General features: G+C 39.3%; 1 protein-coding gene across 2 annotated transcripts; it reads left to right on the top strand.

Annotated features, from left to right (window-relative positions):
- Positions 1–2,188: 2,188 nt before the first annotated feature.
- On the top strand, positions 2,189–10,058 carry LOC146503559 (dehydrogenase/reductase SDR family member 11-like). 2 transcript variants are annotated; one of them, XM_085131539.1, is made up of 7 exons: positions 2,189–2,434; positions 4,812–5,021; positions 5,401–5,495; positions 7,246–7,375; positions 7,495–7,587; positions 7,671–7,736; positions 7,852–10,058. In XM_085131539.1, the coding sequence occupies exons 1-7, from the start codon at positions 2,393–2,395 to the stop codon at positions 7,891–7,893; spliced, it is 678 nt and encodes a 225-aa protein (XP_084987665.1). In that variant the 5' UTR covers positions 2,189–2,392; the 3' UTR covers positions 7,894–10,058. The 2 variants fall into 2 exon arrangements, with proteins under 2 accessions (XP_084987665.1, XP_084987664.1); XM_085131538.1 differs by lacking the exon at positions 2,189–2,434.
- The last annotated feature ends 1,652 nt before the right edge of the window (positions 10,059–11,710 follow it).

Raw genomic sequence — 11,710 nt, 5'->3', positions numbered from 1 at the left:
TTTCTCTTTTTTTAAATTTTTAATAAATTTTAATAAATTAATAAAATCTTTATGGTTTAAAAACCATGTCTGAACCTTAAGTATAAATGTACTTGAAAAATTAAGCATTAGTAGTATTAATGAAGTATAGCAAGATATGTAAGATAATTGAAAAATTGTAGAAAAAGAAAATGCAAAAATAAATAGTAAATATATTTATGTAATATTAATAAGTGACACATCACAAATACATGTAAATAATTAAATAAAATGATGAACCTACTGACTCATTGTTATTCTTAAGCTGTGGTTTTGATTACTAATTGACTGAGTTTCTTTTTTTTGTCTCTGTCAGTATTCCAGCATTGTACATTCTGTTTTATACTTAAAATGATAAGTAGTCTTAGAAGTAATAATAATAATGGATTGGATTTATATAGCGCTTTTCAAGGCACCCAAAGCGCTTTACAATGCCACTATTCATTCACACACTGGTGGAGGCAAGCTACGGTTGTAGCCACAGCTGCCCTGGGGCAGTCTGACAGAAGCGAGGCTGCCATATTGCGCCATCGGCCCCTCTGGCCAACACCAGTAGGCGGTAGGTGAAGTGTCTTGCCCAAGGACACAACGACCAGGACAGAGAGCCCGGGGAATGAACCGGTGACCTTTCGGTTACAGATACGCTTCCCAACCCCCTGAGCCACGAATTCCCGAATTCTTTGTGTTTTAGTTAACTGTAGCCTCACACATGTTTCTCTATGCTGTGTGTTTTTGTCACAGTGCTGTGTCTAGTTGGTTACCTTCGGCTTTACTTTGAGTTGTCTTTTCTGCTTTGCCTTTGGTTTTGTTTTCCCATGTCCTGTGTGTTTTTAAAGTCTGTTTGCTTGTGTGCTCTGTTGTGTCACACTGTGTTCCAGCTCGCCTTGCTCCTAATGTGCTTCCTGCTGGCTTCTTGTGTGTTTAGTTAATGTGTAGTAATGGCGTAAACAAATGTCATGTTTTTTGAAACTCTGTAACTAGACTTCATTTTTTTTAATCCTCTCTCCTGCGGGTAGTTTATCCTTAAAGCTCGGGTCCTCTACCAGACCCTGGGAGTATGAAGGTGCGCTCTTCTAGGACTGTGCTCTTCTGAACAGAGGTCTGATATTGTTCCCGGGATCTGCTGGAGTTTCCCACTCTCACATACATTAATCACATAATCTTATTTTCTGTGAGACACCTGCACAACTGTTCCGAGTTTCCTCAGTATCCACTCCTTTTTGCAGTGCATTTTCTCTGGTTTATTGGAGACTAAATTTGCTCCATTACTCTACAAGGACACTCCCGATAAAGCTGGTGCAAGCGACAAAGCAGTCCTTATAGAACTACACCATGTGACCCTGTCAAATAATGGACTGGATTTTTATTTTTTTTTGTACTTCTTTGCTACTTTTATGAAGATGATTTTAACTTGTCATTAAACAGTTTTATGAAGTTGTTATAGACATTATCTACTAAGGTATGAAATAATCAAGTAATTATTTTGGGGGGAACTTTGTTGTACTTCCCTATCTAATTGCACTTCACGGATATTTGTTAGAAAAAACTTTATGGTGTAAAACATTAAACCTTGAGTATGAAAATATCTGAAAATATATATTTCAGTATTCAAAAAGAATTGCTTAAAATAGTAATATATTTAAGATAAAAATACATAAATCAGTGGTAAAATAGCTCATATATATTTCTATAATATCCATTCCACGTTACTAATACCTGCAAATAAGTGAACAAACCAATCCTAAAAATATTTGCATAAATCTATCCATCTATTTATCGTTATATAAACTCAACTTTTCCTGTGTCCGTTTAGAAGCACATTAGATGGTGCTAAGGAATGTCTAGCCAGTACTGAAATAAATACTAATACTAGATGTGACTCTTAAATTAAAGTCGGAGTTTTACTTGCTTTTGATCAGTTTGGGCAATCTGAATTCCCTTGAAGTATTTAATTACAACAACAGAGCTGATTGATCTGTTTTCCTATGTGTGCACCTGATTTTAATATAGCACACAAACCTGTTTTAGAGCGTGGGACGTAGCGTGGCACCAGGGTACACTCAGGAGGAGGAGGAGTTCTGCTGTGCCACTGTGCTGCAGCCTCGGTGTCTATCAAAGTAGGCGAAAAGTGGTCGATTAGGCGGAGAATTGGAGCTTTGTTTGAGAGCAAAGGGAGCCTGGAGTTATGTTTGAGATGTTTATATAAATGCTTTAAATCACAGGACACTCGTCACTCACGCTCTCTTTATACTTGTGATTCTTTCCTTGTTCTTTCGTGCGTGTCCGAACACCGGTGTCCGGGCTGTGATGGAGCGCTGGCGGGGCAGAGTGGCTCTGGTGACCGGAGCCTCGGCCGGGATTGGGGCGGCTCGGAATGAAAGTGGTGGGCTGCGCCAGGGACGTCGGAAAAATACAGGTTTGCAGTTTCTGCGGGGAGTCATTTAATGTAAAGTGACTCTGTCACAAAGTATTGTTTGATATCTAATGCTATGAGGATAATTTTTCAGCAGAGTTAGGTTTATGAGAAAAATACATCTGTGTTGATCAGTGTTGGTCAAGTTACTTGAAAAGAGAAATCAGTAACTAATTACCGATTACTTCCCCCAAAAAAGTAATCCCGTTACTTTGCTGATTACTTATTTTCAAAAGTAATTAATTACTTAGTTAGTTACTTTTTAAAAACACGATTTACAACCTGAATAGGTGATAAAGTGATAGATCTTTCAGCTCAATTCTACTTTTTCTGCATAATCCATCATACAAAATGTAATCAAAATGTTTTATTAGTTTTAACCTTTTAACTTTATGCATCAAGCAAAAATTTTATTAAATGCAACATTCTCTGACTGGAAGAAATTTGTTTAACATTTAAACTTATTTTCTGCACATTCCAAAACATAATTTTTTGTGTGTGTGTGTGTTTACACTCACTCTTTCAAATAGATGCAAGTAAAACACAGCAGAAAATAAATAACATCAAAGACTAGAGGCCCTGTTGCTCTATTTTCACCTGTAAAGCAGGAGTAGGGTAGGCGGAGGTTTACCCTGTTGCAGGTGAGCCGCAGCGGTCAGTTGAAGAATCTGCGAGTTTCTCTGTGAGTTTCCCATTACGTGGTAGCGCACTCTTGGTGCTTGCTTGGAAGTTTAGGGGTTTTTTTGCACGCACAACGCACACTAATGTTTTTGTCACTTTTTATGGAATAAAACTCAAAATAAGGTCAGTACTTCCAAGCTTTAAACGCTGCACGCTCATACTCTCTCCCGCACTCGATATATTATCCATTGTTGATCTGCACACAGCTGTTGTCACGAACGTCGCACTCGCTTACGTCACTGTCATGAGACATTCTCGCAAATAAATCATGGTTTTAGTAACGCAGTGTTCCTACAGGAAAGTAACGGTAATCTAATTACCGTTTTTGCAATAGTAATCCCTAACTTTACTCGTTACCTGAAAAAAGTAATCAGATTACAGTAACGCGTTACTGTCCATATCTGGTGTTGATTGTACAATTCACAGTTTGTGTCACACCTCAAAACCACAGAAATGTCTTTATGTCTCTATAGTATACTCTTTGTGAGCTGTTCACAAAGAGCCTCAAGCAAAAATTTATTTGTATTGCACTGCTGCACGTAAGTATTTGAACACCTGGAAATCAGCAAGAATTCTGAATAATGACCTCATTCATCCTGTCCTTAATACAATGCAGTCATCCTGTCCCCTTCGCAGAAAAGCACCCATAAAGCATGATGTTTCCACACCAAAGCTTCACAGTAGGGATGGTGTTCTTGGGATGCAACTCATCCTTCTTTTTCCTCTGCAAGTGAAGTTTAGACCAAAAAGTTCTATTTTGGTCTCATCTGACCACATGACTTTCTCCCACACCTCCTCTGGATCATCCAGATCGTCACTGTCAAACTTCAGACGGGCCTGGACATGTGATGACTTGAGCAGGGAAACCTTCTGTGCAATGCATGATTTGAGACCATGATGGCGTAGTGTTCTACTGACAGTGACCTCTAAAACTGTGGTCCCAGCTCTCTTCATGTCATTAACCAGCTCCTCCCGTGTAGTTGAGGGCTGATTCCTCACCTTTCTTATCATCAGTGATACCCCATGAAGTGAGATCTTGTATGGAGGCCCAGTCCGAGGGAGACAGTCGTCTTTAGCCTCTTCCATTTTCTAACAATTGCTGCTTGGCAATTGCCCCGTAGCCCTTTCCAGCCTTGTGGAGGTCCACAATTCTGTCTCTGATTTCTTTTGACAGCTCTGTGGTCTTGCCCATGGAAGCAGTTGGAGTCTGACTGGCTGTAGGGTGGACAGGTGTCTTTAAAAAGCTCAGACAGGTGCTACTAATTTAAATTAATAAGTGGAGTAGACGTGGACTTTTTAAAGGCATAGTAACAGGTCTTTGAGAGCCAGAATTCTTGCTTCTTTGAAAATCACACAATGTGATTTCCTGAATTGTGTTTTAAATGCTGTATCTCACGGAGGGAACGCACCTACAATGTGAATATCAGACCACTCCATGATTTCTAAGTGGGAGAACTTGCAAAATCGCAGGGTGTTCAAATACTTATGTTCCTCACTGTAAATGTTTAAATGGAAGATTGAAACACAGAGCAAACACACAAAGGGAATCCTGAAGTCTGTCATCTTTTCAGACAGAATATAACGACGTTTTTTTTTTTTTTAACTTTAAGACTTTTGGTAATGATTCTTCTGTTGGGGTTACATACATTAAACACAGATGGGATTCTGAAGTCTGTTTTTGTTTCCTGCTTGGTTTCAGAAACTGGCAGCAGAGTGTCAGAGCGCCGGCCCCTCTGGTGTTCTGGTGCCTTTCAAGTGTGACTTGACCAACGAAGAGGAGATTCTGTCCATGTTTGCAGCGATCAAAGAGCAGCACAGAGGCGTGGACGTGTGCATCAACAACGCCGGCTTGGCTCACCCAGAGCCGCTGCTAAGTGGCGAAACCAGCGGCTGGAAGAACATGATGGATGTAAGAGCTCAGATCTTGGTTTACATTGATGTGACATTCACGAGTGGTTTTCAAGTAAAACACTGAACTGAAATAACAAATGTGACAAAGGTCACCCATCAGTGATTTTACTGCTGTGGTATTGTTGAAACATTAACACTTTCAAACAGTTTTTTCAGTGTTATCTCCTGGATTGGTCTGCAGCGATGTTTGTGATTTCTTTCAAAGTAACATCAAGGGTGCCCCAGCAGAACAATAAATTAAAAATAATAAATGTAACCTATCAGTGCTTTTAATGTTGCACCTGAGTAAGAATTAACACTGTGGGGTTAATTTACACTTGTGCACAAGAAGAAATGATTAAATGTAAAGTTTTTTTCTTCTTCTCGGTCTCTTGCAGGTGAACGTTTTCGGATTGAGTATCTGCGCGCGTGAAGCATATCAGTCAATGAAAGAGAGACATGTTGACGATGGCCACATCATAAACATAAACAGGTGCAGTTTTATTTGCTGATGTACAATGACGAGCCCGCATGTCGCATACACTGTTGGTTTCATCTACACATAGATATAATACATTATTCCTGCTACATTAACAATGATATAAAAACCTACTGTTACGGTTTTAGAATCTTGAAGAGATGCATCCAGATGCAGGATGCAGAGAGGCAGAGTGCAGGAACCAAAGATGCCTCATTTATTCTTAGCCAGCACACAGTCCATAAGAAAAGGTGTCAGGGATAGGGATGGGTATCGAAAACCGGTTCTTGTTGAGAACCGGTTCCCAGTGTTTCAATTCCTTGGAATTGTTTGCCATTTTTGCAAACGATTCCCTTATCGATTCCAGTCGCCCCGAATGACGTCACCACGTTGCGGAGCGTCATTTACCTGGCAGGAAACACGGCGCCTAAGCGGCTCAAACGCTCAAAAGTTTGGTTTTGCTTTACGAGAATGGGTGACAACAGGGCAACTTACAATACTTGCAAAGTAGATATTTAATTTAAGGGAGGAAACACTACGAATATACAAAAGCATTTGCTCACAAAACACACGATGACCTTAAATGAATGTCGTGTTTTTAATTCCGCTCCGGACTCGTGAATCTCAACCCAGCAGCAGCGGTAACGTTTGCACGTCCTCTCCCGTTAATGCGGCAGGTAAATAATCAACTAACAGTGCATATTATGTTAGCGCGATCTGCCTTATTACAAAACCTGCCATTACTGTGCGTTTAGATGACCATGATGAGAGAGAGAGAGTCTGGCTGGTTCAGATGCTGGCAGTTCTCACTGCAGTCTACCGTTAGCGTCTCCTTTCAGGCTAGGATAGACGAATGTCACCGAGCAGTGACTAAGTTTGTGGTCAAAGGTTTGCACCCATTTGCCACAGCAGATGATTTTCGGTAAGTAAATGTGTTTAATTGTAGGCAGGGACATTACTGGATATTCTTGTGTAATTGCTACAGAATAATTGATGTTATACTTTGTTATTGCTACAGAAGAATATTTATTTTATTATTTTACATTTACAATTTTTTTTTCCTGGGGACCCTGTGACACCCCATTGAAGAGCCGTAGGCTGTGGATCTCTTAAGATCTCACTGTTGGGTTTGTAAGGCCATGTTACTCCTAAATTTCTATCTTGTTCAAAGAGAAGATATAAAACAAAGTTCTAAGCTATTAGACCTTAGTGTTCTCCTTTTTTAAAAAGAATCGATAAGAGAATCGATAAAGAATCGAATCGTTAAACAGAATCGAAAATGGAATCGGAATCGTGAAAATCTTATCAATACCCATCCCTAGTCAGGGATAACAGCTGAGCTAAATCAGAAAAAAGTGATTTAGTTAATTTGTAGATTTATTAAATGATAACTATACCTGAGAAATATGAAAGAAAGCACAATCTAAGCTGATGATAAAATCACAGAAAACCAAACAGGAATTATGGCTAGAAAATGAAACCCTGAAGGACCAAGAACAGAACAGTAAACTGCCGAGAGAATCCAAAAACCTCTTGGCTCACATGGAACACAGAAAAAATGTCTGCGCTGGAAAAGGTGCACAGCTCAGGAATTATCATTATCAAATCATCAAAACAAAATGATTGTTACAGACCTGATACAGCTCTGTGGTGGGCCACAGATTTTCTTGAATCATTCAGACATGGCTTTAAAGGAATAACTTAAAGATCAGATGTTGTTTAATGCCCATCTGTGTAAAAGCTAACAAATTTCCTGCTGTTTTAGTGTATGTGGACATTATGTGATTCCCCATGGTGAGGTACATTTCTACGCCGCCACCAAGTTTGCTGTAACCGCTCTGACTGAGGGCCTAAGGCAGGAGCTCCGTGCAGAAAACACCCATATCCGAGCCACAGTAAGGCTTTAAAAGACATTGTAACCAGCTCCAAGGCTGCCTTTACCACCAATATAAGCTTCTATGACACACATGCACAATGCTTCCTGAAGTTCTTTTCAGTATCTACTCTTTTGCAGAGCATTTCTCCCAGCTTAGTGAAGACTGAATTTCCTTTGCGGCTCTATAGCAACAATCCAGATATAAAAGCCAGAGTTTTCTCTGCATATAAGGTAAGATTATTATTTCGGCAGTTCATGTACTATTTAGGTGATTACTCGAATTCAAGAAAATAATATTTTCATTTCTCTTGCAGCCTTTGGAAGCAAAAGATGTTGTCAACGCTGTTATATACGTGCTCGGTGCCCCTCCTCATGTTCAGGTTTGTGATTTACTCTTGTTTTCATTTTCTTTTAATTGTGACTTATTGAACTTTTTTGTTTTCCTGTATTATGTGGCGTTATAATAAGGTAACATTAACATAACTTTTCTTTCAGATTGGAGAGGTTCAGATGCTAGGAACAGAGCACAAGTCTTAGAGTTGCACCATGAGACCCTCCTGAATTAATAAGACCAATTCTTCTCCTTTATGAAACTGACGACCAGCATTGGGTGTAACATGCTGCTGTAATCAGATTACATTTTTTCAGTAATACAACACAGTTGTAACAATTATAGCACTACTGGCCTTTTAAAGGTTCTTCCAATCATCTGGAGGATGGCCAAATAGAAAGAAAAAACTGTTAATCATGTCTTGCTGTTGCTCTATAACCAGCTGATTTTAGTTCGTGTGTAAGCAGCAGGAAAATTGTAAAATGGGAATCAACTTCTGAGGAGTAAAAATAAGGACATTACTTGTATTTCTTGTATTGCATGAATTGACAAGAGCACAATGGTAAAAGCACAAACTGCATCCATGATGGAAGCAACTGCATTATACAACTAACTCAACATTAGCTCTTTGCAAATATCTGCACACACACCATGCAAACACAAGGCTAGTTAAAAGCCCAGAGAGATATTAAAGCTGAGTGTATGCTAACCCCAGCCCAGCAGCCAGAGCCTGATCTTAAACATCTAACAAATGCAGTGATGAGGTTGGAGGTTCCATTTCTACCCACTCTACCTGTTTCTACAGTGTAATCACAGTGGCAGTCTTTTTTTAAACAGTGTTAGAGCTGGTTTTCAGCGTTTAGAATTAAACGCTAAAAGAAATGCATATCCACGTAAGTAAGGGATTTGTGTCAGTGTGTGGGGCTATAGCTTAAGGTCATGTTGTTCTTGGTAATTATATGATAGTGTATTTCAGGGAATCTTACAGAGTAGCATCTCACAGGTAATGTGAGTAATGACTGAAACATAGGGGACAGTTTATGATCCGGTCCTAAATAATAAAATGGTGTTCAAGGAAACTTTGTTGCACTCTGTTATTTTTTTTATTAGAAAATTATGTATCTACATAATTATTATGTATTATTTAAAGGAAATTAAATGTATACATTTTATGGCACAGAAAGGGCTGAAAAATAGCTGAAATATTTGGATACGGTTAATGAATAACATACTACTAATACATGTGAAAGTAAATGTAAAACGTCCTGAGAATGTTAATGTTGTGTTATGTTATTTAAACATATTGAATTTCCCAGAACATACACAAACTGAGTGAAGTGACACAGAAATATCTGTGTGGCGGCCAGAATAAGAGCTGTTTGAATTCAAAGGGGCGTTCTTCATTACCTCCTTTGGCATGTGATACATTGGATCATCCTTTATGAAACGAGAGAAGATAAAGCCATCAACACTCGTTCATGAAAACGATCGACATAATTAACTGCTGTAATAAAATATTAATTTGTAAAAGTGTTGCCTGAAAAACAGTCACCAGCCGCTTTATTAGATACAGCTTGCTATTACAAAGTTGAACCCCTTTTGCCTTCAGATCGGCTTAAACTCTAAATGGCAGAGAGTCAACAAGGTGCTGGAAACACTCCTCCCAAGATTTTGGTCACACAGTTGCTGCAGATTTGTTAGATGCACATCCGTAATGTGAATCTTTTAAGTTCTCACATCCCGTTGGATTGAAATCTGGTGACTCTGGACTTCATTTGAGTGCAGCAAAGTCAAAACAGAAAATTACCAGGACATGTTTTTTACAGCGTGGTTTAAATATTAATTTGATTTTATATTTGTTTTTATAAAACACTCTGTCACACTCTGCTGACATTTGTGAGCTACTACACCTTAATGAGCGATTTCGTTAACATATCACTCACCCTATCTAGGAAGCATAAACTGTTGTGAATCCATTTAATCCGCTTTTGTGCACATGACAGTAACAATCGTGCCCTGAAGAGATGGCAACAACAAGACAACCCATGTAAATGAAATGGTTTTGCAAACAGTTTTACCAGAAGTCATTGCTCTCTTCTGATCCCTCCTGGATGATTTTTCTCTAGTTTTGCTTTTTGCTTGTGTATTTGTCACTGTTGGGAGCATGAGACAGCAAATCCTGTCCATTCAGGTTAGACCAATTTAGCCCAGCTCCCTCAGGTTGCTGCACCCATACATGCCACCAGAAGAAGGTTTGCTGTTTCTCCTAGCACAGTCTCAACGGTGTTATAGAGAATATCTTTGCTGTTCTGCTAATTTAGCAGTACCATGATAAATGGTATGCACGGGCATGACCGACTGTGTTGTTTTAGATATTAACCCCATGTCTGCCTACTTGTGGTGGTCAGAGGGCCCGGTGGCGCCAGAGTCCGGCAGCCTCGCCTCTGTCAGTGCACCCCAGGGCAGCTGTGGCTACAATGTAGCTTGCCATTGCCAGTGTGTGAATGGGTGAATGACTGAATGTAGTGTAAAGCGCTTTGGGGTCCTTAGGGACTGAGTAAAGCGCTATACAAATACAGGCTATTTACCATTTTACAAAAAAATAAAAAGGAAAATACAAATCTTAATCTTCAGTTGATTGATATAAATAATTGATCTTGCAGATCAAGATATAATTGATCTTGCAGATCAATTATATCTTTGTTGAAAAGTCAGCTAAAGTAATCTGAATAACTGATATCTGACATGTCCAGTTTATATATGAAGAAACTTTTTCTTCTTAAAGTCAGAATAGATTGGTGTCCCAAGCAATAGAAATGCCATATAAACCAGTATTGACCACATGAAGAATCTGGCAGTAAACACAACCCTGATGAAATAACATAAGTTCAATAAGGAATGATTATTTAAAAGGAATTGAACGTGATTTAATGATGTACAGAATTCAGATAGAGGTAACTGGCAGTTAGAGTCCAATGGCCCGTCACTTCTAAATACAAACAAAAGTAGTTGAATACTCAAATGCCCATAAAGAACCCATAAAGTTTGTAAACCACATAGCAAGTAACCAGTGGCGGTCCTAGCCTGTTTGGCGCCCTGGGAGAACTCAGAAAGTATTCTGATTCTGATTGTTTCAGGATGACCTGCCATTATCCAATGACACATCTGCTTACCTGTATCTTTTGCTCATTTCTCCTCCTCTTCTTTTCTCTTTTTTCTAAACTGAGGACCTGATGGTTTTGAACTTTTCTTGTCCATCTTACATTGGTTTTAATTTTGCACTCCAGTATGAACACAAATCCCCCAACTCGAGGATCACCACAACATGATCTAACACACCTACACCTTAGTTCACAGATTCACTTTGTCTAGGGTTTATTTCTGAGATTTCACACAACCCAGGATTCAAATCATGAATACATAATGGGCTTGGATTTACAACATTATGAATGAAATGTGCTCTACTTGGAAGCAGCAGGCTCCCCATCCCCTTTCGACGGCTTGTGTGTGAGACTTTAAATCATCAAACTGTAAATTTGAAATTGTTATTGATCCCTTTACCTCGAGTCCTAAAGTGTATATTTATTTTCTTACTCTTCTTATATTTATTGTTTGTTTACTTGCACTGCTGTAACTGGAGCCTCGTCGTCTTGTCTCTCTACTGGACTGTATGTAGCGGAGATGACAATAAAGTTTACTTGGACTTCAGCAGCGAGCAGGCGCACCGAGGGCTCTCGCGCTCACTTTTCGTGTATAGAATTTCGAAAAAACATCGGTACAAATTATAGTCTCTATCATGATGTCTGGTGTTTTCGTGTTTGTTGTTTTGTTTTTATTTTGTTTTATTTTGCGAGTTGGTTATTAGATGCTGCTCCAGCCAGCCAGAGAATCCCCCGCCGCCCCAGCAAATGTACGATAGAAAACCGATCGGTGCCTGTACCATTCCCAATATGCGCTGGCTGACGTCGGGGCAGCATGAGTACGAGCATTTTTTTTTTTTTTTTTTTTGCCGATGCCCGTGAT

This window comes from Neolamprologus multifasciatus, chromosome 14 (assembly GCF_963576455.1).
Source record: "Neolamprologus multifasciatus chromosome 14, fNeoMul1.2, whole genome shotgun sequence".
Lineage (NCBI taxonomy): Eukaryota > Metazoa > Chordata > Actinopteri > Cichliformes > Cichlidae > Neolamprologus > Neolamprologus multifasciatus.
Note: the sequence above shows the minus strand (reverse complement) of the source record. Positions and strands in the feature narration are given on the sequence as shown.

Coding starts and splice junctions, on each gene's coding strand:
- LOC146503559 (XM_085131539.1), top strand. CDS start 2,393: ATGAAAGTGGTGGGCTGCGCCAGGGACGTCGGAAAAATACAG. Junction 5,496..7,245: donor CACATCATAAACATAAACAG/GTGCAGTTTTAT, acceptor CTGCTGTTTTAG/TGTATGTGGACATTATGTGA. Junction 7,588..7,670: donor GAGTTTTCTCTGCATATAAG/GTAAGATTATTA, acceptor TTTCTCTTGCAG/CCTTTGGAAGCAAAAGATGT.